The sequence below is a fragment of the Pelodiscus sinensis genome, chromosome 8 (assembly GCF_052426305.1).
Source record: "Pelodiscus sinensis isolate ZL-2025 chromosome 8, ASM5242630v1, whole genome shotgun sequence".
NCBI lineage: Eukaryota > Metazoa > Chordata > Testudines > Trionychidae > Pelodiscus > Pelodiscus sinensis.
The window spans coordinates 3,856,128-3,881,305 of NC_143059.1; the positions used below are offsets into that span (position 1 = coordinate 3,856,128).

At 44.5% G+C, this 25,178-nt stretch overlaps 1 protein-coding gene across 4 annotated transcripts in view; it reads right to left on the reverse strand.

Moving 5' to 3' along the window:
• The window catches only part of MARCHF8 (membrane associated ring-CH-type finger 8), a 112,142-nt gene that overhangs the window by 47,238 nt on the left and 39,726 nt on the right, over positions 1 to 25,178 (reverse strand). Inside the window, exon 1 of one of the 4 annotated variants that reach the window (XM_089780026.1) lies at positions 9,989 to 12,845. The exons of the other annotated variants lie outside the window; for them this stretch is intronic. Coding sequence (XP_089636152.1) covers positions 9,989 to 10,033 — 45 coding nt within the window. The 5' untranslated portion in view covers positions 10,034 to 12,845. Of the gene's footprint in view, positions 1 to 9,988; positions 12,846 to 25,178 lie in introns of those variants that run through there. 4 annotated transcript variants of the gene reach the window in all.

Sequence of the window (25,178 nt, forward strand, 5' to 3'; positions counted from 1 at the left end):
GCAGTGTTTGTGTAGACACTGCAAGTTACTTACATTGGCTGTTATTGTCAATTTCATGGCTTGGGTCTGGTGTCATTGAAGGGACAGCTCTCACAATAGTCAATTGTTGCTATGGGACATTATTAGGGCATTTAATTCATTGGATGAGGTAACCACTAGGAATGTGAAAGGTTAACCGGTTAAACAGTAAGTATTGATTTAAGTATTTATTTTATTATGGTAGGCATATAGTGAAGTACTTTGGCTGCAATACAAGGAACCAACAGGCCATATCCTGAGCTAAAGCAAATTTAGCATTTTCGTGTGGGACTTCTCACCCAGATAACACATGGGCTCCCCTACGTCTGGGACCTTTCACCTAGATAGCAAAGTCAATGTGCATACATTCGGAACTTTTCACCTGGATAGATGGTGATAAGATAAAGTGACTGATAGTGGGTGTCCAAGAACACACTCAAACTTCACAAGCACACCACAAGGCCAGAAATAACATAGGTGAGAATGCTCTATGACCATGAATCTGTATGCAGAGGTCATCAATATGCACAATCATGCCATATGCAACCAGCCTATGGAGTAAGCATGCCCTAATCATGTTATGGGTGAGGAAGTTAAGTTGAAGCAGAGAAGGAGAGCCCCAGCACCTAAACATATGAAACAGGGTGCCTGGAGCTTGTTAGGAGGAGGAGGAGGAGTTGTTAATATTAGTCTCTAAACTTCATCTTTCTTATGCTCTTTTAGTTTAATCTAAGTCAATCAGTTAACTAAGTAACTAAGTTAGCATTAACAGCTCTTATCATTAGCTTCAGTACCTCGCACTCAAGAGCACTGACACCTGGACTTGAATGGTCTGGCATACCCAAGGCAAGATCAGTCCTTATCACCATACTCTCAAGAGCAGGGGTGAATCTATGAACTACAGCTTTACAGAAATAACGCCATGTGCGTCTTTAGACTAATAAGAACGCGCCTGTAACCTGGATTTATTTTACTATTCAAATTGCTAGTTGATTCCTTTTCCATATATTTTAATATTCTTTTTTCTCAGCGTGAACATCCTTTCATACCCCCAAGGGTCTCATAGTGGTGGTCAGTCACCACATGTCTGATCAAGCACAAAAGAAAGAAAGGTGTTTTTTATCGAGAGCTGGGCAATACAGGCATTACAATGGGACACAGAATTTGAGACAGCACCACAGCTTATTCGCCCTCAACCCTTGCGTCAGCCTGAGAAATAGGAGGCCAAAAAGGGCAGCCATGAAAGCTCTCGTCGGGTAATACAGCGATCTTGCTGAAGCCCTTTGAAGTAGAGGCAACATCATGATTCTTAGCAGAATTAGCCCTCTAACCTACATGGCCAGACCTGGAGTCCCCATTAGCCTCAGGTGTCGCACCTGGTTCTTTGCACTAATCTGACCTCTCCTGAGAAGCATGAACAGTCCTCTGGAGAGCACAGTCATTACGTTTCAAGGTCCTAATCCCAACCAGGGACTAGCAATTTCAATTAAGAGAGATCTGTCTCTCTATCTCCCAATGACTCATAAACCACAATATTTTCTATTCGTCACAGGGAAATTGATAATAATCTAATAATCGAAAGACACCATATAAAATGAGAGCAACTGTTTGAAGGAAACCACCATGTCAATACACAGATGAAGACACGACAGTGCAGTGTATAGTACGCATAGGAAGGAAAAGCACTGGTAGCTTACAGATATCGGAGCTTACAGAAAGGAAAAGAAGCTTCAAAGCTGCTATTTAAACCGGTGAACCTGGGAATTTACTGGAGTTTAGGGGGGCGTGTTTCCTTTCTTCATGAACAGAAAAGTCCATCTTGATAGCCTGGCAGGTGCTGGAGACGCGACCCTGGAGGAAGATTGAAAAGCAGGTTTTTTTCCTCTCTCCTTCCCCCCCACCCCGACCTTGCAGCTTCCCTGGTGCCTTTTCACTCTATGAACTGCTGACTCGGGGTCCATTGAAAAGCGGTTTAAAAGATTCAGCTTTTTGAAAGTAAAAGACAGACACATCCACACGGTGAGGCAGGTGCTGTTCAAGAGCGGCGCTCTGAGGCACTTGGCTTAGAAAGGTGCAAATATCATGAGACTCGCTGGGGACTCTTGTACATGTCAAAGCAGGCATGCCCGCATGCAGCTCGGAGTCAGCGCGACTTCCCGCTGGCCCAGGGCTGTACGCAGAGTTCCGCATTCCTCCTTTGAAATGTACAAGAGCCCCTTTTAGGACTCTTGTACATTTCAAAGGAGGAATGTGGAAGGGCCTATCAACTAGTCGAGCAGTCGATGGAAATTCCATCAACTACTCGACTAATTACTCAGCACAATTCAAGTGCAAAGGCTCCAGGAGAACATTCGGTACCATTAATAAGGTCGAACATGTATGAAGCAGAGACTTGAAAGGGGGTGAGGAAGAGAAAGAAACGTAGGAAATATCAACCAGGAGAGGCTACCAATAGGGCAGCATAAAAACAATTCTCTTGGTTCTTTTTGACTTGATGTTCATTAACACGCCGATGACCCTTTTTGCAGTAACAAGGATGGTCACGTTCCCGCCCAATTCAACTCAGTTACGTTCAGCATTTTGGGCTAAATAGTTCTCATTTCCTAGCCTTAGCTCTTGTGTAATCATGCTGTGCTCTGTTAAACAGGGGATGCATTGCACTCGAGGGTTAGCCATGTAAAAAAATCTACACAGTTACTAGGTATGCTTCAGGGATATTATTTAAAAATATTTAAAAGCCATGGCTTCTTAGTCATAGTAACTACAATTACCATGCACAAAATGGACTGAGGAATTTCTCAATATACAAGAGAGCGGCAAAGAACATGGTCTTGAACGATTTATTTGGTCTTTCGAAGTTACTGCCAACTTCTCTTCCGGCAAAGCATGAAAGCATGTTCATCTTTTGATAACGAAGTGCTGATACATGGCAATACATCTAAGCAGTGTTTATGAAGTTGCAACAGTCGCGCTAATCAAATATCACTAATTACAGACACAGCAGACTAGTTACAATGGATTTAATCTGCACCCACTTATGCCAGTCTTGAATCTGGCACTTGATATTTGGTCTTTAAGGACCAAAATCGCCACATGCTATTATTTGCAACAAAAGCTTAAACACAAATAAAAACAGCCGTGCAGATGACCCATCTCGCTACATTTCAAATACAGCTTTCATTGACCATCTACCATCGACATGTTTTGTTAGTCTATAAAAGTGCTACCAGACCATTTGTTGTTTGTGTTTATTGACACTAGTGTTTAGGCAGCAAACCATGAGAGGTGGCCTACCCTAGACCTCCAGAGATCACGGAGAAGATAGGGCGATCTTACGGGTAAAATGCTGGCTGTATTCAAGGGATAGGGGTTCAGGGTCTCTGTCCATAAAATGGAAGCTGTGACACCTTCCCTCCCTCCTCCTCATTTGTCTGTCTTCTCTATTTAGACTGCAAGCTCTCTGGAGCAGGGACTGTCTCCAGCTGCATGTATGCATGGCAAAATGGCACCCCGATCATTGGTTGAAGCCTCTAAATGCTGTTGCAATATGTAATTAAATAATGGCAAGCGGCCACCCCATAACAAACGTCCTGGGAAAACGGGAGTGGCAGGTGAATATGAACATCAGTTATTGATGGACGTTAATGAGAAAATGAGTAATACGTTACCCAGGACTGTAGTGATGCTTTGTTCAATATTGGTACCTCTGGAGTATTCCTGAGGCAGTAAGGGCTGGCTACATGGATTCTAGACCAGCACTGTGAAAATCATGACTGAATTTCCACTGGCTGCTTAAAAGCAATGCTAACAAGAAAGGCAGCTCTGAAGATCACAGGGGGAGCTAAAAGCGGGCAGAGAAAAATGAACGCCACGCAAAGAGCACTTTGAAGCTATGGCCGCATGAGAAATATTTACTGAAAGTCTGATAACAGGCGCAAGAGAACAGAGTCCAAATGAAATTCTTTGAAGCTATTAAAGCAAAAGCAGTGCTGCTGGAAAGGCTGCCAACAGCCCCTGGCCTCTTCCAGCAGGTAGCAAAAATATTTCTCACCATTCCTCGCATTACTGAGCATCAGCCTGATAAGCTAATTGCTTGCTTTTCACCTGAAAGAACCCAGGAAGAAGGGTCAGCAAATGCATCTTAAGAGGGACACAATAAAATCCAGTGAGACTATAATATCAACAGAGACTGGGATCAGAACAGGCAGGATTTGACCAAAGAATTGAATTTGGCACGGAAAAGTCAAAAGGGACAAGTGAAAACCAAGGGGCAGAATGCAAAATATTCCTGGACAAAACCACAAAGTGGCAAGAATCCATTTCCCCTGCCAAGAGCTCAGATTGAGAAAGAAATGCAAAAGCACAGCAATGTAAGATAGCTCTCTGGGGCCATAACCACGGGAGCTGCATTAGTGTGGAAAGGAAGACAGTGCTGGACTAGCCAGGTCATTTATCTAGAGCCCTGTAGTGCCTCTTTTAATTGCATTGCAAAGGTGCATGAGGGTTTCGACCGGCACAAATAAATAGAGAAGGAGAATACACATCACTCCTACTGCACTCTTAAATGTATTTAAACCCAGCCATCATCCCACAGAGACCGTTTCCCAGGAAATAGAATTGAAAGGAGCTCCTGGATCACTGAGTTCAAAGCCCTATTAGTTCAAGCAACCCCATTCATAAACACCTCAAGCACCATCTTAAAACTATTTAGACTGTTGCTTGCTCCCATTACTGCTATTAAAGTCTGTTCCAATCTCTCAAGCATCTGACAGTTAGATCCCTTCTTCCAACTTCCAGCATTAGTGTATTCAGCTGGCAGTTTATACCCATTTGTTCTTGTGCCAACATTGTCCTTTAGCTTAAACAGTTCTCCCTTCTTGGCATTTGCCCCACAATGTATTTACAGACAGAAATCACATCTCCTCTCTACCTTCATTTTGTTAGGGCACAGAATCATAGACCAGGAAGGGACCTCGAAAGGTCATTGAGTCCAGTCCCCTGCCCTCACAGCCGGACCAAGCACCATCTAGACCATCCCTGACAGGTGTCTGTCTAACCTGCTCTTCAATATCTCCAGGGATGGAGATTCCACAACCTCCCTGGGCAATTGATTCCAGTGTTTAATCACCCTGACAAGAAGTTTTCCCTAATGTCCAACCTAAACCTCCCTTGCTGAAATTTAAGCCCATTGCTTCTCGTTCTATCCTCCGAGGCCAAGGAGAACAATTCCCCCCCCAACACCCTTTTAGATACCTGAAAACTGCTCTCATGTCCCCTCTCAGTCTTCTCTTTTCCTAACTAAACAAGTCCAATTCTTTCAGCCTTCCCTCATGTTTTCTAGACCTTTACTCATTTTTGTTGCTTTTTTCTGGACCTTCTCCAGTTTCTCCACATCTTTCCTGAAATGTGCTGCCCAGAACTGGACACAATGCTCCAACTGAGGGCTAATCAGTGCAGAGCAGAGCGGAAGAATGACTCCTCGGGTCTTGCTCATCACACTCCTGTTAATTCAGTCCAGAATCATGGTTGCTTTTTTTGTAACAGACTCACGCTATTGACTCATATTTAGCTCGTGGTCCACTCTGACCCCTAGATCCCTTTCTGCAGCACTCCTTCCTAGGCAGTCGCTTCCTATTCTGTGTGTGTGAAATGGATGGTTTATTAGAAACTGCCCCCCCCCGCACCCTCCATTTTACTGGCAAACAGTTTGCTCTACAGATCACTGACACAACAAACATGGAGCCCGACCATGCTCTTTGCAAAGTCACTTTTCGGAACAGAGCTACACTTTAAACTGCAGCTCTATCCCAGGCTACACGGCCATGTAATCAAGGTGACATGAAGAACTGTAACACCGGCTACACCTAGGACAGAAAGACGCACCCATCTCGTCAAGTACAGGTAGGAAAAAGGCTCAGGTTAGGAACACAAAGGCCAAACCAGATGAATGAGCTCTCCCAATCTGGCATCGGGTGCTTTTAGCAGTGTACCTCTAGGGTAGAAATGGCCAGTCGCTCTCATTTCTCCCAGTTATCACCATCTTGTGCTTAACTTGCATTTGGGCGTAAGATCAGTGAACCAGGTGTGAAACTAAGGGTATGCCTACCCACTGCAGCTTTTAGCGATGAGGCTGTGTCAACACAGCCCTGCTGCGAACAGTCAGCATGTGTGAACGCTGTTTGTCCGCACTTTGGTGGGCCAGTTACTTCCATCCGAACAAGGGGGTTTCGCTCTGTCGGCACCAGAGTGCTCCTGCCGACAAAGCAGTGTTCGTACTTTGGCTCGTCAGCTTCTCCCCGGGGCTGGCTTGAGGACAGGGAGGGCTTCATTGGCCATCTCCCAGCTTCTCCCCACAACCCCGGGGAGAAGCTACCAGCCACCTCCTAAGGACCCCTCCTCTGAGCCCCCACACACCTCCCAACTCCCTACCCTGACTCTCCACCCCCTGCTCTGACTCCTGCACCCACCTACCCTTGCTCAGAGCCCCTCTTCAACCCCCGATCCTGACACCTGCATTCCTCCCCCCCAAAACTCAGCCCTAAAGGAGCCGAGCAATGCCAGGTAAATCTTGTATTTAAATAAGGTACGATATTGAGTGAGTAATCAACTACATTTCCTGCTTGTCTGCTCTGACTGCAATTTTAAAAATGACGATAATTATTAAATTATGAAATACGACAGTGCTGGAAAGTCTGCTGCATTGTGATTTTCAGTGCCTGTCTGTGTGTACTGCTGTACTCTTTTCACAGCTGGAAAACAGTTCCAGCTTCTTTGGTTCTTACACAGTGAGACCCAATACCCAGCTCTGGAGAAGTTAGCACAGGGACAGGTTGACCTTGCTAACTGAAAGCTGAGTGAAGGACCCTGCACCCTCGTCTAGGAGCAGACGAGTTACGTTTGACGGGGAGGTAACAGATGCCAACGGGGTGAGTTACGGCGCAGGAGTCAGGACGAGGAAGTGCCTCTCACAGCTGATCCAACTCACAGTGCAGCCCCCCAAAGCCGTTCACTGCCCATTCCTTATGAGAGCCCTCCCCATCCACCCACACTTCTCTGGTCACGGCTACCTGACCAGCTCCGACGCTGTACTGATCTTGACTGCAGTCGCTTCTAGACTGAGAGTTGTAACCCTCTATATCTGTAATCCAGTCATGCCAAACAACCCCCCTTCTTAGCCATACATCAGTCACAGCTGTCCACGCCAGCTCCTCCTAATTCCACCCGTCACCGTGGCACAACTAGCCAGTCACTTCCAAGTGAACCCCCTCACCAAGATACACCCCCTGGATCTCCCCTCTCACTGTGAACCCTTTCCACCCCCAATTCTTCTGACCAGACTTCCTGCTCAGAACAAGACATCAGACCACACTAGGCAGGAGGCACAGTCCCTAAACAGCAATGACACCCTCTAATCAAGTTCTCTTTCCTCCCAAAGGTTTAAGGAGTCTAGACCAGGAAATACCCTCTTCTACACTTTGCTACAGTCAGACAAGTATCACCATTATACCAGACAGATCCATTTTATGATCCCCATTTCAGTATTGCCTTATTCTTAGAACCTGCTTTTCATATGGAGCTGCAAATACAAAATGCTTAGTTTGTATTCCTTGCCAATCCCAAGAGGAAACTTTGCATGCATCTCCACAGCAGTAATAGCACAGATAAACGGCCCTTTAGTTTGAATTCAACATGAAGAGGATCCTTTCCCAATACTATTTTGGCTCAGTCCCTGGTAAAGGTGACCTGAAGAAATAAGCAGGACAATTAGACTTGTGCCCTATTTTATTCTGCTTGCTTACTCCTTTTAAAAATATCAAGTGACAAGTCTCATCTTTCCTGGTTTTGCTAAAAAGGGTTTTGCTCAGTTCGCATTTTGTTTATTTCTCAGCTCTTAGCTGAAATGGGTGAATGTGGAGGATCTTTAACAAAGGCATCTTCCTTCTCGCTTGTTTCTCAGGCACTTGGGAATTTTTATTTGTTGTTTTGCTTACCATTGATTTTACTTTACAGAGTTTTAAGAAACTTGAATACAAATGACTTTCCCTCTCCACTAAACAGATTTTACATCGCTGATGTCACAATCCTTGCTGGTATCCAGTGCTTTGTGTACACCAAGAATCTGAGGGAATTCTTCCACTGGCTTCGCTCTGGCATGGTAGCACAGACTGGCCACAGGTGTTTTTGCCACTCTCGCACTAGACAAACTCAGAAAAGGGCTAGAGGAAACAGTGGTGAAAACAACAGGAAACTAACACTAGCACTTGCTGGACAGCCGGTATGGCAACAGTGGGAGAATTCCCTAAAATTCTCCGTGTACATAAATCCCATCTAAAGACTATTGGGGGGAAAAAAAAACCAAAACACATGGGATTTTTGGAAAAACAACCTTTCAGACCTTTGTGCACCACAGCGATTTAGTCACACAAGTGAAACGACCCCAGATCCCCTCCTTCCAAGCCCCCACTTTGGAAATCTCGTTAATTCAAGCATTAGGTGTTGAAATTTTAAATAAAAGCATTTCAGATTTTACTTACAGAAGTCCAAAGCCCTCTTGTTAGTTAGCTCACTAAAAGGGATGAATACTGTCACACTGTCTGAGCTAAATCAGTTTTAAGCACCATATTTTGTAAAAGAAAGCATATTCGACATATATTTTACAGAATGTGTTAATCTCACTCAGATACATATTTATGACTGAGATAGACACATCTCTGAAATATAAAGGACCGATCAGATACCAGTGTGGTTATTTTATTTGGTCCCCGAGAACTTTTAAAGCATGAAGTATAGCAAACAATAGCTGAAAGTGATCCAGTGACTGTTGATTTCAAACTATTATGGGGGCTCGCAAACATTTCTGATGGTCAAAACTTCTGACATCATCATGTCATACAATTTACAGCTAAATCTACTGTGATTATAAGCAAAATTTGAATTGGATAAAAGGAAATACAGTATTTCAATGCTACTTCTATGTATACATACACACTGTACTTGTGTGAATGAGTCATCTTGGAAAGGACACATTGGCATACAAAGTACATTGAAGCTTCAGCAAAACCACATGATCATTAATCTTCTCCATGGGATTTTGCATAAATCTGACAATTTCTGCTTCCACCAGTAACGTTTATTTACTAGACCCCGGACTGGATTTACAGCTACCCCCCAACAAGTGTCTATGCATCACAACACACCATGTTGTCCTGAATTTTTGCGATTTCACATTGGGTTTTCCAGCAACCCACTGTAGCTTTTCCCCCCCTCCCTCTCTCTCTCTTTAAAACCATCGGTAAAGTTTAACAGCTCGGGACAACATCTATACTGCACAAGCCACACAAAGCAAATGACAACGTTTGAAGGTTCTTGCCAAATGAAATCAGGTCAGTGTGTGTCTCTCTCACACACACAGCGATGCAAAGAATGTTCAGAAATAGAACAAAGACCCTTTGTTATTGTGCCACAGGGTTTTGTAAATCTCCTCCTTTATCTTGTGCTGAACTCTTCACTCAGCATTAGAACATGGATCTAGTAGAAAAGGAACACGACTTAAAATAGATTCTGCCAGCATTCTGGGAGCTTGCGCTTTTTCACACTCGCTCATTCAGAGCTCTATTTTAGAAAGATCTTCTCAATGTTAAAAAAAAAACACCCCACATTTTAAAAATATGGATCAAAGGACTAATATGGTTTCAGCGTATTTCAGCATTAACATATGAAAGTTAAAAGGCAGCGTGCTCTCTCTCTCAGAAAGGATTAATGCCGTCAGGAGAGAACGCTAGCACAAATTGGAGAGGATTTTAAAACCACCCGAGTTCATTATTAGACTGGAACAAGGTAGCACACAGAAAGGGATTGTTGGCACAGCTCGCTAATGAGGAGCCTCGTCAGCAGGCCATCTTGATAGACATATGCAACCCCTACAGTGAACCATAAGCCAAGGTATTCTGCTGACACGGCATTCTCCTACCTGTAGCTTCATTTTCCAGCACGAATGCATGTGTGTATCCTTCATGTGGCTTCCCCTTCTTGCATGTCTCCTGTTATCCAGACTAAAGAGACCGAGCTGTGCAGACACAGCTGCTGACTGCCCTACATTTGCCTGCAGATGAAGAGAAAGAGTTGGTACTGCACTTGTCCGGGCTTGTATAAGCCCCCTAAGTAGAATACTCCTATAGCTCAAACTGGACGAACTACTTCCTCCAGCTGATTCCCAGGACAGAGCTTGTGAATAAATAATGAAAGAGAACTCCCATGAACATGCTTCATTCCTTCCAGCAGCTGATTTCCACCTCCCCCCCTCCAGAACCAGCAGTTCGTGGTGTAAGAATCTTTAGCAATCCGTGTGAGGTGAATCATACAAAATCTCCCAGAGTCCATGAAATGAAAGTAACTAACATAGAGGAAAGAATGCACCAAAGGAGCAAGGCTGTTTGTTTTAAAATGGGGTTTTCAGATGTCCAGCTCCGCAAAGATACCGACAGAAGAGATCCTGTTTAGCACTGAGTCATACGTGCAGGTGATACAGTCCTAGTAAAAGTGTACAGTGGTTCCGCAGATGATGTGGCTTCCACAAGTAAATACAAAACCAAGATCTCAGCACGGATGACGGAGGTAAATGACATGGGTTAGGAAAACACAGCCCCTGGGCTGCATCTGGCCCACCACATATTTGAATCCCGCCCACCGCAGTCTAGAAGGACCCTCAGGCTGTCTCCCCGCCTGTCGCTGTGCCAAATGCTGCTCAAAGTGTCCAGCTGCTTTGATGAGAAAAGAGGAATGAGGAAACGTATTCTCTGGCCGGCATGTTAACTGGTCATTTTTAAAGCTGGGACAGATTGTTTAGAAGAATTTGGGGGAGGAGGAAGAGCTGCCCGGCCCTCTCCCCGACAATGAGGACCACCCAATCACGTTTACATGTGTCTCCTCTGGGCACAAGGTTCAGATGTCTTGGCCTAACTTTGAGAGCTACACAACACAGTACCGCTTGTTTCAGAAAGGTGGAAACGCAACGGAATGTGACGCTGTAAGGCTCCTCTTCACGAGCACGTTTAGCATGGCGGCATGTGCAACAGTATCTACTGTTATCTGCACTATTGCAAATCTGCTGCTGCCAATGACGTTGCTCTTGGTTGTCAGTTATGCTACAAACAATTTGGTCTCTCATTAAGCCATCTGTTCGCTGTTCAAAGTCACACGACTTAGCTTCACCAAGCAGGTCTGTACACAAGAGTCCACATTCTCACCTGGCAAGTCGTTTCTCGTGCAGGAAAGGTGATTGTAGCACGATGATTTATCTTGGCGACAGTACCTAGGTGCCACAATTATGGATCAGGGCTTTACTGTACTAGGTACTGTACAAACAGAACAAAAAGATGGCCCAGGCCGCAAAGAGCTATCCATCGAATACGACAGAGCACGGGAAACCAGTATGAAAGTATCTGGCTGTGCAATAAGCAGCAGACGCTGCCTACCTGCTGTCCACTTTTGAAGGCCTCCCAGCATGGTACATTTTTGTCTGGATCACAGAAGCCTTGGAATTTTGGAATGACTTGTGCTAGGCCATGTCGTGCTTCGACGGGAATAGCACCCGAGGGGCTCTGCACCTGCCATATGTAGCAGCGTGGGAGGATTTCGCTCGCTCCAGTTTCTCTTCATGACCCCATGCTTCCAGGAAGGTCTGAAACTGCAGCAGCACCTGCATTCCACCCCCAGCTCTCTCCCAAGTTCGCTCCTCAACGGAAGGGATCCAGTTCTGGTCAAAGAGTTTATATAAAATTGGATTGCCTCTCCTGATGGGTCACTCTGCTTTCAGAAAAATGGCAAGTATCACAAGACTCACAAAAACCTCTGTGAAAAGATGCAAACATTTGCAAACACAACTGTGGGAACTACATGCAAATTAGATGTGCGGTTGCATGCACTTTTTTGCATAAAACCCTAGAGTTCTTCACTTTTAAAAATCTGGCCCTGTTTTTTCCTCCACCCCTCTCTTGCTATTCCTATTTTACTAACAGGAACACCAAAGCCAAGGAGCTGCCCCGGCGCAGCTGTGCTGTTGTAACTCTCGAGTACAGCTACTTTAACCTGAAGGAAGAGCTCTCTCACCAGCTAGATTAATGCACCCCTGAGAAATGATAGCAGCTATGGCAGGAGGAGAAACATTGGCGCTTAGATCGGTGTAACTTTGGTTGTTCCAGGATCAGGGGATGGGTTTATCACACTCCTGAGCAACACAAATTACACCAAATGAGTGACAGTACAGACACTGCCTTAGGTTATGTCACAGCTACAGGGTGGATTGATGCTGCGAACAATCCATTGGGGGTTGATTTAGCGGGTCTAGTGAAGACCTACTAAATCAACTACCAATCACTCATTCCCTTGATGACGCTGGTGCTCCACTGGAACAAGATGAGTAAAGGGAGTCGATGGGAGAGTTTCTTCTGTTGACCAAGCATGGTGCAGACCCTGTGGTAAGTAGTTTGACCTACATCTGAGTAGAGTTAGTAGTGTAACTCAAATTGCGTAGCTCAGATCGACCTGTCCCCATAGTGTAGACCTGTCCTTAGACGCTAGAGGGAAAAGATCTGGGACCAACAAGAGCTGTTTAATCTAAGTCAAAGAGTGCCCCATTGATCCATTCTTTCCCAAAGGTATGCCACTTTCTTCCACATTATATATAGTGCAAAAGGAGTTTATATAGTACAGGGTGTCCCCCCATAAGTCGCGTTGGTATACATCTATTTTGCACTAAAGCTGTTGATGCTTGTAGGAACTGATGCGTTATAAGTCCTCCCATTCCCCTCTCTGAAGTCTCTCTCTCTCTCTCTCTCTCTCTCACTCTCTCTCTCTCTCTCTCACACACACACACACACACACACACACACACACACACACACACACACACACACACACACACACACACACGGAATGCATCTTGGACTTCAAGTGAGAACTGCCTGTATATATGTTTGGGGACGCTACTATAGCAAGGGCCATTTCAGTAGGGGGTTACTGCCCAAAATGGATTTAGATTATTTTCAAGATATTGCAATATCTGAAATGTGGTGTTCAATGTTTTCTAAGAAACAAGGCAACTTACACACCTTCTACATACCATAATTCTGCCCCCAGTTATTCCTGTGCAACTCCCTTCTCTTCAACTTGGCCCTGCAACTGGAAATTTATTAACAGGTCTCTTGATAATGCTTGAGCAAGAATCAAATCCAGCTCCTTCTCCCAGAAGTGTTTTGGCTTCGCAGAGCTAACAGAAGTGACAAGAACTATACAAACTTGTTTGCTAGAATGCAGAGCTGAGAATTAATGCACAGGGGGAAAGATCTGTTGATTAAGGTGCTATTTTATATTGTTTCCTTAGATCTTTATTGGGAAAGCTGTTATCTCGCTTTGGATACATCAGTATTTCAGGTCAAAGTCGGGGTGGGGGTGTCTATTTTTCCTTCTGAATGTACACGTCTATTCGTAAGTTTCGTGCACCTGCATTTAATTGACCCTGAAGCAAGAGAAACAAAGGGTCCTATTACTAGTCCTCGATCTAGTATTACTGGGCTTCTGCCTGCCCAAGGATGATAGCATCTGGCCCATTATGTACTAGAACTGGCATGCAACTCTTCCATGCAAGACACATCAGAACACATTGATGCAAGCATGGGAGTAATTAAACGTTGGTCATAGGGCAGATCAACTAAAAACATGACTAATGAGAGTTTACAGTATATTTTCCCCCCATAGAAAGGAACCGCTAAGAAGATTTCATGAGTAATGCAAGCAATATTTTTTCAAAGAGAGGCCCATTTATGTCTGAAGGATTCCTTTAAATCGGTGGTCAGATGCACCTAGAGAGGAAATAAAGAAAAAGCAACCCCAAAATTTTGGGACCACTGCTTTAAATTACCCCAGGGTTTCCAAGTCTCAATATTTTGCCTTTTCCTTAAAACCCCAGTACCTGAGCCAAATGATTAACTTAAGAATCTCGACTTTCTTAAAAGAAAGAAAGTTTATGGCTCTCATAGTTGCAGAGTTTCAGGAAATCCAACCCCAACCCTTGGAAACATAAATGCTAGTGTGTCTAAAACCAGAAATTAAATACAGAGAACCCCAAAGTTATCACTTTAAAAAGATCTCGAGATTTTAAGTCCATCTCGTGATTTCTGAGGGCATGCTTCATGGTTTCGAAATGCTTGGGGAGTGGCAGTCCTATTAATTCCTTTGGCCTGAAAATAAAACGTGTTTTATTTTCTTAAATGAAAAGAGGATGTAGTTAGTCTTCACAACGCCAATTAACTGATCTCATGGTTTTGTACTTCATTTAAAAATTAACAGCCGCTCTATAGCATCACCGTGGGCCCGACAGCGTTGCCACTGTAAACGGAAAAATTCAGCAGAGACATCAGGTTGGCAAAACAACCCTTCATAGCAAAACTGGCTTCCATCCATGAGCAGTTATTAGAGGAGACTTAAAATAACAACATGTGCAGCATTAATGTAGGGGCCAGGCTGAACCATTTTTGTTAAGTACCTGTGCTACTGTCCGGCCAGTTCATTTTACAGTCAAATCCTGTACAGCCTCTCACTTTTAAATAACTGCAGTCTCCTGGGGGAATTCTTTGCTAGGCCATCTGCTCATTACACAGAAATCATGCTTTCAGACCTTATGAAAAATTCTGTGCTGCCAATCATAACCCTCTGATGTCTATGCTAAACACTGTAACACAACCTGAAACAGGCAGCATGAGGAGGTGAATGACTACCCGACTGGTAAAACATTTTTAAATAATGGTTGTAAAATGGGTCACTTCTCTGAACCTTGGCTAATCTAATGGACTCAAGTAATGCAACAATTTGTGCTCTTCATTCGTCACAGGTTAAGAAATTGCAGGTGTAAGCGTCACAATTAAAGAGCAACAGGATTAGCGTGCTCTCATCAGGGGACACGCTAGACCTCATTTGCCTGGAAGTGCTGTGATCTCATTTCTAACGAGGTTTGTCATTTCAAAAGAAATTCTGGCCCTTTCATTATTAGATATTGACAAAATGCAGAGGATACCAAGCTGGGAGGGGTTGCAACTGCTTTGGAGGACAGGGTCATAATTCAAAATGATCTGGACAAACTGGAGAAATGGTCTGCAGTAAATAGGACGAAGTTTAATAAGGACAAATGGAAAGTGCTCCACTTAGGAAGGAAAAATCAGTTTCACACACAGAATGGGAAGCGGCTGTTTAGGGAGGAGTCTGGCAGAAAGAGATCTAGGGGGTCAGAGTGGACCACAAGCTAAATAGGAATCAACAGTGTGACACTTGGGGAAAAAAAGCAACCATGATTCTGGGATGCAATAGCAGGAGTGTTGTGAGTAAGACACGAGGAGTCATTCTTCCGCTCTACTCTGCGCTGATTAGGCCTCAGTTGGAGTATTGGGTCCAGTTTGGGGCACCACATTTCAAGAAAGATGTGGAGAAATTGGAAAGGGTTCCAGAGAAGAGCAACAAGAATAATGAAAGGTCTAGAAAACATGAGCAATCAGGGAAGACTGAAAGAACTGAGCTTGTTTAGTTTGGAGAAGAGAAGACAGAGGGGGACATGACAACAGTTTTCAGGTAACTAAAAGAGTATCACAGGGAAGAAGGGGGAGAATTGTTCTCCTTGGCCTCGGAGGATAGCACAAGAAGCAACGGGCTTAAACTGCAGCAAGGGAGATTTAGGTTGGACATTGGGAAAAACTTTCTAATTGTCAGGGTGGTGAAGCACTGGAATAAATTGACTAGAGAGGTTGTGAAAACTCCATCACTGGAGATATTTAAGAGCAGGTTAGACAGACGCCTGTCAGGGATGATCTAGGCAGTGCTTGGTCCTGCCGTGAGGGCAGGGGATTGGATTTGATGATCTCTCGAGGTCCCTTCCAGTCCTAGTGTTCTACGATTCTATGATGATTGCGAATAGAGAGCAAGACAATGGTTAGGAAGCTGGAGGGAAGGACTTGTGTGGAGACGCTGAAAAAAGCACAACTCAGTTAAGTGGGACAAAATAACAGCTTCAGCTGGGTGAAATTTTCTGCATAAATATATTATTCACTGACAATGCAGTTTTGAGTCAAAGCTATTTGTAGCGAAGGATTACATTTAGCAAGTACTTTGGTCCGGGGAGAAATAATGAAGAATAAAAAAAAAAAAAAAAAAAAGGTTGAAAAGTGTTGACTTTTCATCTTGAAATGTTTGGTTTTTTAAAGAGAAAGAAACCATACTTCAAATAAAGTGAAATGGAAACGAGAGTGAGTTTGGGGCAACCCCCCATTTAAAAACCAATTGGTTACAGCCACCAAACAAGGAGAGGCTGAAATCAGTTACTGGACTGTATTTACGCAGTTCTAGTAGTGGCCTGCAAATAGGTGAAAGTTCCCCCTCCAATGGAGGGAAAGGAATGGTTTTCGATAGCACAAAGGGATATAAGAGAAGGTAACATGTATGGGAAGAATTGTTAGACTGTGAAATATTCCAGGCTGTGAATCTGTTTCCCAGAAGGAGTGATGGAAGCTATATGGCTTGAGACTCTAAAAACAGACTGGGAAAAGGCACAAGGACGCGTGTTGTCAAGAGGGAAGCAGGTTAGAGATGCCGAGTCTGGGGAAGACAGCCCCACACTGATTTTCACTGGGAAGGCTGCCTTTGCACCCAAACGGGTTAGAAACGTCATTTTAAAAACCAAAGTCTCATTGTGTGAGAGGCAGGGTTGGCTGCTGGCATTCCTACTTCTAGCACTCCGGGGCCCTGTCAGGAGTGCCAAAAGTTGCATAGCAAGCAGCCCAGCATGGGGATTGGGAGTTTAAAGAACTCCTTTCCTATACAGTATAGCCTCAGTTTCCCAGTTCAGAATGTTGAGGGACCGAGGGACAGCCCCCAAAGAACACTTGGCTGATTCTACACCGAAACCTCGGGACAAACTCTTCACACTCACCCTAACCCCTCTTTTCCAGCTGCCCCTCCAAACCAGGGCCGTCTCCCCACCCTGGGGTCTCTGGCCCCTTCCTTCAGGTGCAGCCCAGCCCAAAGACCCAGGCCCCTGCTTTCCTATTCTTTTTGTAAGAAATTGAGGCGGCTCCCGACCAGTCCCTGCGCAGACTTAAGGACCAAAGCGATTGTTTAACACTTGCTCATCAAGGCACCCAGGGTAACGCCCTCCATGTCTCTCATTCACACATCTGAAACCCAAAGAGTATCCCCCACTCCACAGGTTTCAATTTAGACACACAAATGATACACACATCAAAGTCAGAAACAGAACCAGCAGATCATGACATGGAGATTGAAGGGTTACACAAAAGAATTCGCTCAAAGCACCTTTGAGCTAGGTACATTCATGTCCATAAGTCCATTTCGCAAAGCATGGGGGAGGGTCAGCCACACGCTCCGGTCTTCTTACTGGTCAGCCCCTAACCGAGCCAGGTTCCTTCCTTTTATCCTCCCTCCAGGCCTGGCATTGGCTATAGGTAAAGCGGGGCGGAGCCAAAAGGCTTTGTTTAGCCCCTGTGATGCCAGGCCTCTGTTCTTCACTCCCTTGCACGCTCATTCAATTACTGACTAGAACATGCGGACTAGATAACTGGAAGGCTAAATGTTTCGCAGGACGACCTGGGGGCGGCTATCGCTTCCTGCATCGTGCCCACCGCTGTGGATCCTTGTTCTGCATTTTGGCCCCAAAAGATGCGTCAGAGTTCGGATAAATTCCACTTCTAGGCCGCATTACAGACTTCACGAGCAGGAACTAACTGGATCACTCCCTCCTCAGTGCGGGTAAAAAGAAGGACAAAGCAAAAGGAAGTCTACCAAGGGGAACTACAAGGGGTTCTCCAGAAGTGAAAATAAACTAAAAATAAATCGATCAGATGCCAGATCAACAGCAACAAACGAACCCTGTCTTGAGATGCCAACAAGGCCATTTTAAGAGGAATGCGCTAACTGGAGATTGGGTAATCCAATCTAGCCTCTAGCTTCACAATGGGCCAACCCAAAACTGGGGTGAAGTTGGAATCTGAACTTTGAGGCTGAGGCCCCCATCAAGTACAAGCATTATGGGCCTGATCCAAAGCCCACTGAAGTCAGGATTCCAGAGAGAAGATGTAGAGTTTCTGCTAAACATGCCAAAAGCGTTTGCCTCGTCTGTTCATCATTTTTCTGCTGACAGCTTTTCAAGCTGCCTTTGCAACTAGTAGAAAGGCCAGGACTGATTTAAAAAACAAACAAAAACCCCAATCGGTACAGCGAGGGGAGGAAAAAAAAAGGTGGTTTGTATCTGTTTTTAAGAAGTCAAGAAAAAAGGATTCTGCTCCATTTTTAAATATTTTAATTCTAGCAGATGTACCTGGTGTTCCTTGGGTCCTTAACTCATGTTAGGGGGTTGGAAAGCTGCGGGGAGAGACTCAAAGCAGGGGTGTGGGAGGCTCAGGACATGGGGTGGACTCAGGAGTCAGGACAGGGGATGGACTATGTGAGAGAGGGATTTCTTCTTCAAGTGAACACATGTCAACTAGATTCCCGGTAAGCAGCAAGGTAGAAAGGGAAGGGATTTCATCTACTTTTACTCAATTCCAATCTGTTACCCCCGTGTAAATCTATCACAGGAACAAGGCTGCGTAGATGTCACTGGCCGCCTGCAGAACCCTCCTGACTTGTGGCCAAGTGCAAGGAAGAGAGATCCAAGTGTGATATTCGGTGCCCAGGCTACACTTGCTGGCATGGCACTTAATTTAAAAAAAAGAAAAGAAAAGCACACAGTAAAAAGCCAACGTATCTTTGTGTAAAAAACAACCACCCTCCCCCAAGTATATTTCAGAGGGAGAATAAACATGGAGCCGCACTGTTCCATTTTTGCAGAATCACTTTTCAGAGAGGAAAAGCACGTCAGTGGCTTGTTTCTTATCTGCCGCTGTAATTTACTAGTTAAAAATCTCAAAAGACATTTTAGGGAAGTGCAAAGTCCTCTCAAAGCAGTAATGGCAAACAACCAGAAAACACCAGTTCTGAACTGATGGGCTTGTGCTGCAAAATCCAGAGTCTGAAACCCCCAAAGTTCCATATTTTAGTTTGCTCCATTTGCAAAATTGAGATCCAGGTATCAAATGTCAGAGGAGTAGACATGTTAGTCTGCATCAGGGGAGGGAGGGAGGCTTGTGGCACCTTAGTGATTAACAGTTACTAGGGCATAAGCTTTTGCGGGTAAAACCCACTTCATCAGATGAACTGGAGTAGAAGTTATATAAGCAGGGGTGTGTATATATATATGAAAAGAAGAAAGTTAATTACCAAATGTAGGACTAGTGTTAATGAGGCCAGTTAAGACAGGGCGGTGGTGGCTCATTCATAACAGTTAATGAAGAGGAATAAATACCAAAAGAACAAAGTGTGTTTGGATCTATGGCTTTGGGTTGGGCTGTGTTCTAGTTTAAACATTTTCAGACTGATACACTGATGCTACACATCACACAAGTTTGATTCCCTCTGCCTTCCCCAAATGTATTCTCTTCTGTGAAACAGAAGAATTTCAAAAGGACAGGCAAAGCTGGGATGCTGGCTACTATTAAAGGCATCATAATGCAAACAACTATTGAAAAGGAAGATCAATTCGAGAGTCAGGACACCCTGCAAGCATTACGGGACCCTCTTTCACCTCTCTTGCAAAGCCACACACGAGTGGTTGACTACGTGCGGTAGCTGAAAATCTTTAGGCAGAAGTATGCTGGTGAGTCTCTGCAGGGTGTGTCCGCCCAGTAACAAGCGATGCATGACTGACACAGACCTGCTGAGCCAATCAGAAAAATCATTGTGGCTGTAAAAAGGCCAGAAGTAGCCCACGCTCACATAGATGGAGGAGGGGAGCAAGTTCTTCCCTCTGCGTGTTAGCAGAGGAGAGAGTAACCACGGGCGAGACCTGAAAAAGGAGGTTCTGGTGCTCACTACAGTCCCCATTTGCTCAGTGAATTGGTGCCCTTGAGAATCCAGGTCGATTTCTCTCCCAATAGCCTTGGGCCCCTGCATCACTGAGACTTTCACAGGAGTCAGACCCCCACACCCTGCTCCTGCCAATGCCAGTCAGAGATACTGGTGCTTTCTGGGTAGGGAAAGGACTATGTACCTCCCTATCTGCAGGAGCTGAAGGCACTGCCTCCTGCATTGCTCCTAGCTTTACAGGCCACTTTGCCCCCCTCACCGGCATCATGTGACAATGTGACACACTGCCAGTCCCACTAGTGCAGTCTCTCATCCCCTCTCTGTCCATATCCTGGGTTTGCCACCACCAGGATTTCATCAAATGAGTTTGCTTTATTACTATTCAATATTCATATTGCTGTGGGCCCCAGCCAGGTCAGGGCGTAACTGTGCTAGCCAACGTACAAGCAGAACACTTGGATTGGCATGGTGATTTGGGGATGGAAAAAAGTCAACTGAAATTAACAGGGTCGTGACTCAACGATGAAGATGCTGAGCCATGTGACAGAGGTATATCGCACTGAGAGTCCCCAGTGAAAAGAGCTTAGGAGAGTCTCGGAGGATGCCCCAAATCCAGTGAGAAACTGAAATATTTCAGTGGTAGAAATGTCGCCGTGTTAGTCACTGAACGAGTCTGTTTTCAACAGAAACGAGCATGAAGATCAGCAGATCCAGACAAAAATCACAAGCTCGATGAATACATGGTAACGAGACATAGTGCACTTAGATGCTGTAAGGTGGCTGACGTAGCATGCTGCCAGTTTTTTGATCAGACTGCTGCGCCGCACTAAGTGGATTAAGAACTGGTTAACTGACAGGTCTCAGGAAGTAGCTGTCAGGAGGGAATCGACACTGAATAGGGGTGTTTTTAGCCGCATTCCACAGGGAGCTGTACTAAGCCTGAAGCTATTCAACATGATGTGGAAGTAAATATAAAATCATTGCTGTTAAATCTGGCAGATGACACAAAGATTGGCGGAGTGGTAAAATAGCAAGGAGAATGGAGCAGTCATACAGAGTAATCTGAATCCCTGGGTAACCTGGGACCATTCAAACAAAACGTGCGTCAATGCAGCCAAATGCCAGCTTATCCATCCTCCAGGAACAAGGATCACACGTTAGATCTACAGCACGCAAGGAACTGTATCCTGCAAAGCAGGACTCTTAGCTGTATTTAGGGGTCAAAGCTGACAAGCAACTGGACATGAGCTGCCAACGTGGTTCTGTGGCAGAAAGAGCTACCGTGAGCCTTAGATGCCTTAAGAGGGCAACAGTGGGTCTGAGCAGGGAGCGGATTTTACCTCTGTGTACGGCACGCGAGAGACCAATACTGGGATGCTGCTGTGGGAAGTGGGGGAGCTATCTGTACTCATTTTTATTAATCATACACACCTCAGTGTATCTAGTTGATGTTATGTTGTAAGCCTGAATGGAGCTACCCCAAAAGGAGGCCGTTAAGGGGCCACAAATAGGAAATGGAAGAAGGTCAAACAAAGTCTGTCCAGTATGAATACCAAGAGTCCCTAAGGAAACAGGGGAGCAGCCATGAATTTGAACATGCCACCTCCCAGCTCCAGCTGGATTAACAGGTTTACTTTTTCCTAGGCCTGAGCCTAAGATCCAGGGGAAAATGAGCTATTAAAAATCCTGCCTCGAAAGGAAGGGAATGGGGACATCAGACATTGCTGGCTGTGAGTCTCTCCTAGCAAGGCAAGTGGGGGAGCTGCCCTCTAACAAGATTCTTGGATCAGACTGGACGCCTTTGTGGATGGAATGTCTTAGTCAGAATGAAATTACTGGGCACAACACAATTAAACATTTAATGACTAAATGAAACAGGGCAGACTACATGATCTAATGGTCCCTTCTGGCCTTCAAAGCTAAGTATTTATGAACTTGGAGGAGCCTTTGAGACAGAACTCCCCTCTCACCCTAGATCTTGACTGGCAAAGGTGATGAATATCCATCATTCGCATGTGAACACCAGGCCCTGGCTGTTTCAAACTGCACACCAAGAAGTGAGGCATCCAATTTTAAGGGACACTTGAAAATCTCAGCCAATGGATAGTTTAATAAATCCAGTAATTGATGCTGGTCAACAGTCAAAAGGATTGTGGAAAAAAGGGAAGGAAGCTATTTTGCATCATTTAAAGAGAAATGAACTAATGTAACTGCTGTTGCATTAACAGTTTAGGGAACTCAAGATGCAAAATCAGTGAGTGTTTCAATTGGTTGCAACAAGCCAAACCTGCAGTCACTACCCAAATAGTGAACTTTCAGGCCTCTGTGTTCCAGTAAACACATCTAAAACGGACTGAAAGGGGATCTTTCTGACATTCTGGGGTCAGCCAAAAGATTTCACAGTTGTTTGTTCTGGCTTCAGCTTTATACAAACTTGCAAACATCTGTTCAAACCACTTGCTGAGGATAACATCCGGGACTGTGCAATGTTAGGCTACGTAGCCAGCTGCTATGTAGCCAGATTCAGACTAATTTTAAGTGCCTAAATTGGCTTTATGGCAAAACTCACCATCGACGGATGAAGGGGAGGTAGAAATTATATTAACTAGAGATTGTTTCATGCATCTTCAAATAGCTGAGCAGCCCAGATACCATGACAGGCATCACAGAAATACGTATACAAAATTAACAGCATAGCTACATTGCAAATGTTATATGCATTCTGCAGTATCACACACAAAATAGTCATCAACCTAGCATAATCTACAGTGTCACTTGGAGCATAGCACACCATAACATGAAGACAAAAACTGCTTAGCTGTCATGGAGCACAAAGCTTTAAGGTTTTCGTTCTGGGTCCTCAAAAAGGAAAGACACAGGCCTTCCAAAAAGGCATCTTCTTATAGCAGAAATGCTCTCTATGCATCCAAAAGATGCCAAGTCATCAGGTGAACATGAGGGGTGAGTGTGACATGGTGGATCAAAAGGGCTAAGGAGTATACATAGGTGAATCTCAAGTTGGATTGGGGAAGTCTAATTACCTCTGCATTTGTCAATGGTGCGATCATTGCTGGAGTATTATATCCAGTTCTGGTGCCCACAATTCAAGAAAGATGTTGATAAATTGGAGACTGGTCAAAGAAGGATTGGAAAGCCTGCCTTACAGTGAAGGTCAAGCAGCTCAATCTATTTAGCCGATCAAAGAGAAAGTTAAGCAGTGACTTGACAGCCGTCTGTAAGTACCTATAATGCAGGGTTTCCCAACCTATGGGTCACTACCCAAATACGGGTCACCATTACATTTCAAAAGGGTCACCAAGTGTCTCCCCAGGTGGCTCTGCTCCCCCCCCTTCCCGTTTTTGAATTGCCTTGGGTCACCAAGTCTTTCTGAATTGTCAAAATGGGTCCCCATCTGGAAAAGGTTGGGAGCCGCTGCTATAGTGGGAATGGAAAATTAACAACACGGTTCTTCAATCTAATGGAGAAAGAAATGACAAGAACGTATGCCTGGCAGTTGAAACTGGACATATTCAGGCTCAAAATGAGTCTCAATTTCACAATAGCGAAGGCAATGAACCTTTAGAGCAATTCACCAAAGGTCGTGGTGGATTCTCCATCACTGGACATGTTTAAATCAAGATTGAATGTTTTGTTAAAACAGCGGCAGACGAAATACGGCCTGCAGGAGCCTCAGGCAGGCTCCCTGCCTGCCCTGCCCCTGCATGCTACTGAGAGCAACTCTCTGAATGCTGTGAAGCCAGGAGAAAGGGGAGAGACTGTGTGTGTGATGCCCCCACCTCCACTACAATCTTGTAGCTCCCAGTGGCTAGTTTCCAGCCAATGAGAACTGCCTGTTTGCTGCAGCAACTGAAGCAGCAATTAATACAAGGAAATCCTGCAACCTATGCTATACAACAGGTCAAATTAGTTAATCACACCAATTTCTTTTGGCCTTAATATCTTGGAAATTGCTCTAAGATGGAGGGAAAAAATCCAGACTTTGAGACCTCCCACAGCAAACGACATTGTGCTGACACTGGAAAGAAGACTACTTTGACTTTTATCAAAGCCTAAGTGTAAAGAGAACCTGGAGAGGGATACAAACCCTTCTGGCTGACATGATAGTCACTAGAAAAACAACTTCCAAGAACAAATAAAATGATGTGTTGGCTGAAATAACTGCATTGCTCACAGACAGGGTTGCCAGGTGTCTGGTTTTGAACTGGACAATCCAGTATTTGAGGTCTCTGTTCGGGAAACAAATATAAATGTCCAGTATTTTCTAAATCAGATGTAATGTAGATTGTGATGTAATGTCTAGAGTATTTGGTATTTTTGTTGAAACCATCTGGCAACCCTACTCACAGAGTCTCTTAAATTGTATTACAGACTTGTACCATGGTAAAGGAAGTCCTTAATCCTTGCATTGTTACCTGCTTGAAGGAAGTCATCAGCCAACTAATGGGAAACACAAAGCTACAACCGGCTGAAGAAAGGCCACACACCAGGTTATGAAGGACTATCATGATAAAATGAAAGAGGAGGAGAAATGGTCCACGACACAGTCATTGTTTAATGCTTTGGATCCACATGTTTTTACCATATCAAAACCTTCTCTTGATCGCTCACAGTTCTTCTCCAACTCCGACTCATGAGCCAGTTCAATTGCTCAAGCAACATGCGAGGCAGTTATCACTGGTAATGTTATTGGCAAGCCCTGAGAATGTCTGACACATTCCCCAGGGGAATACACTGTGATGTCTTCTGACCTCGGCATGCCTTTTACCACACCAGATTCTGTTCACTCACCGTCACTAGTATGTAAAGTCACTCCCCACTGAACATGTGAATGCTTTCCCAGCCATCCACGAATAAGTCCAGAGAGACACTTGCATATCCCTCAGTCCTAGCTTTGGCCCCCAGAAATGTGCATATTATACCGTTCAGTTGCCCAGTGGGCAGTATAAGCTCATAAATAATCCATCGCTCCAACAATGGGTTATCCTGAGTCGAGATTTTCCAAACAGACCAAGCACACACACCAGTTTAGATAAAAACCAAGAAAACAAGTTTTTGTTTTTAACTAGAAATAAATTTAAGTGATTATAAGTAGTAGGGCATAAAAGCCAGAATTTGTTACAAAACAAACAAAAAGATCAAACCACAATTCCTAAACTTTACCAAGCTAATTAAGATTT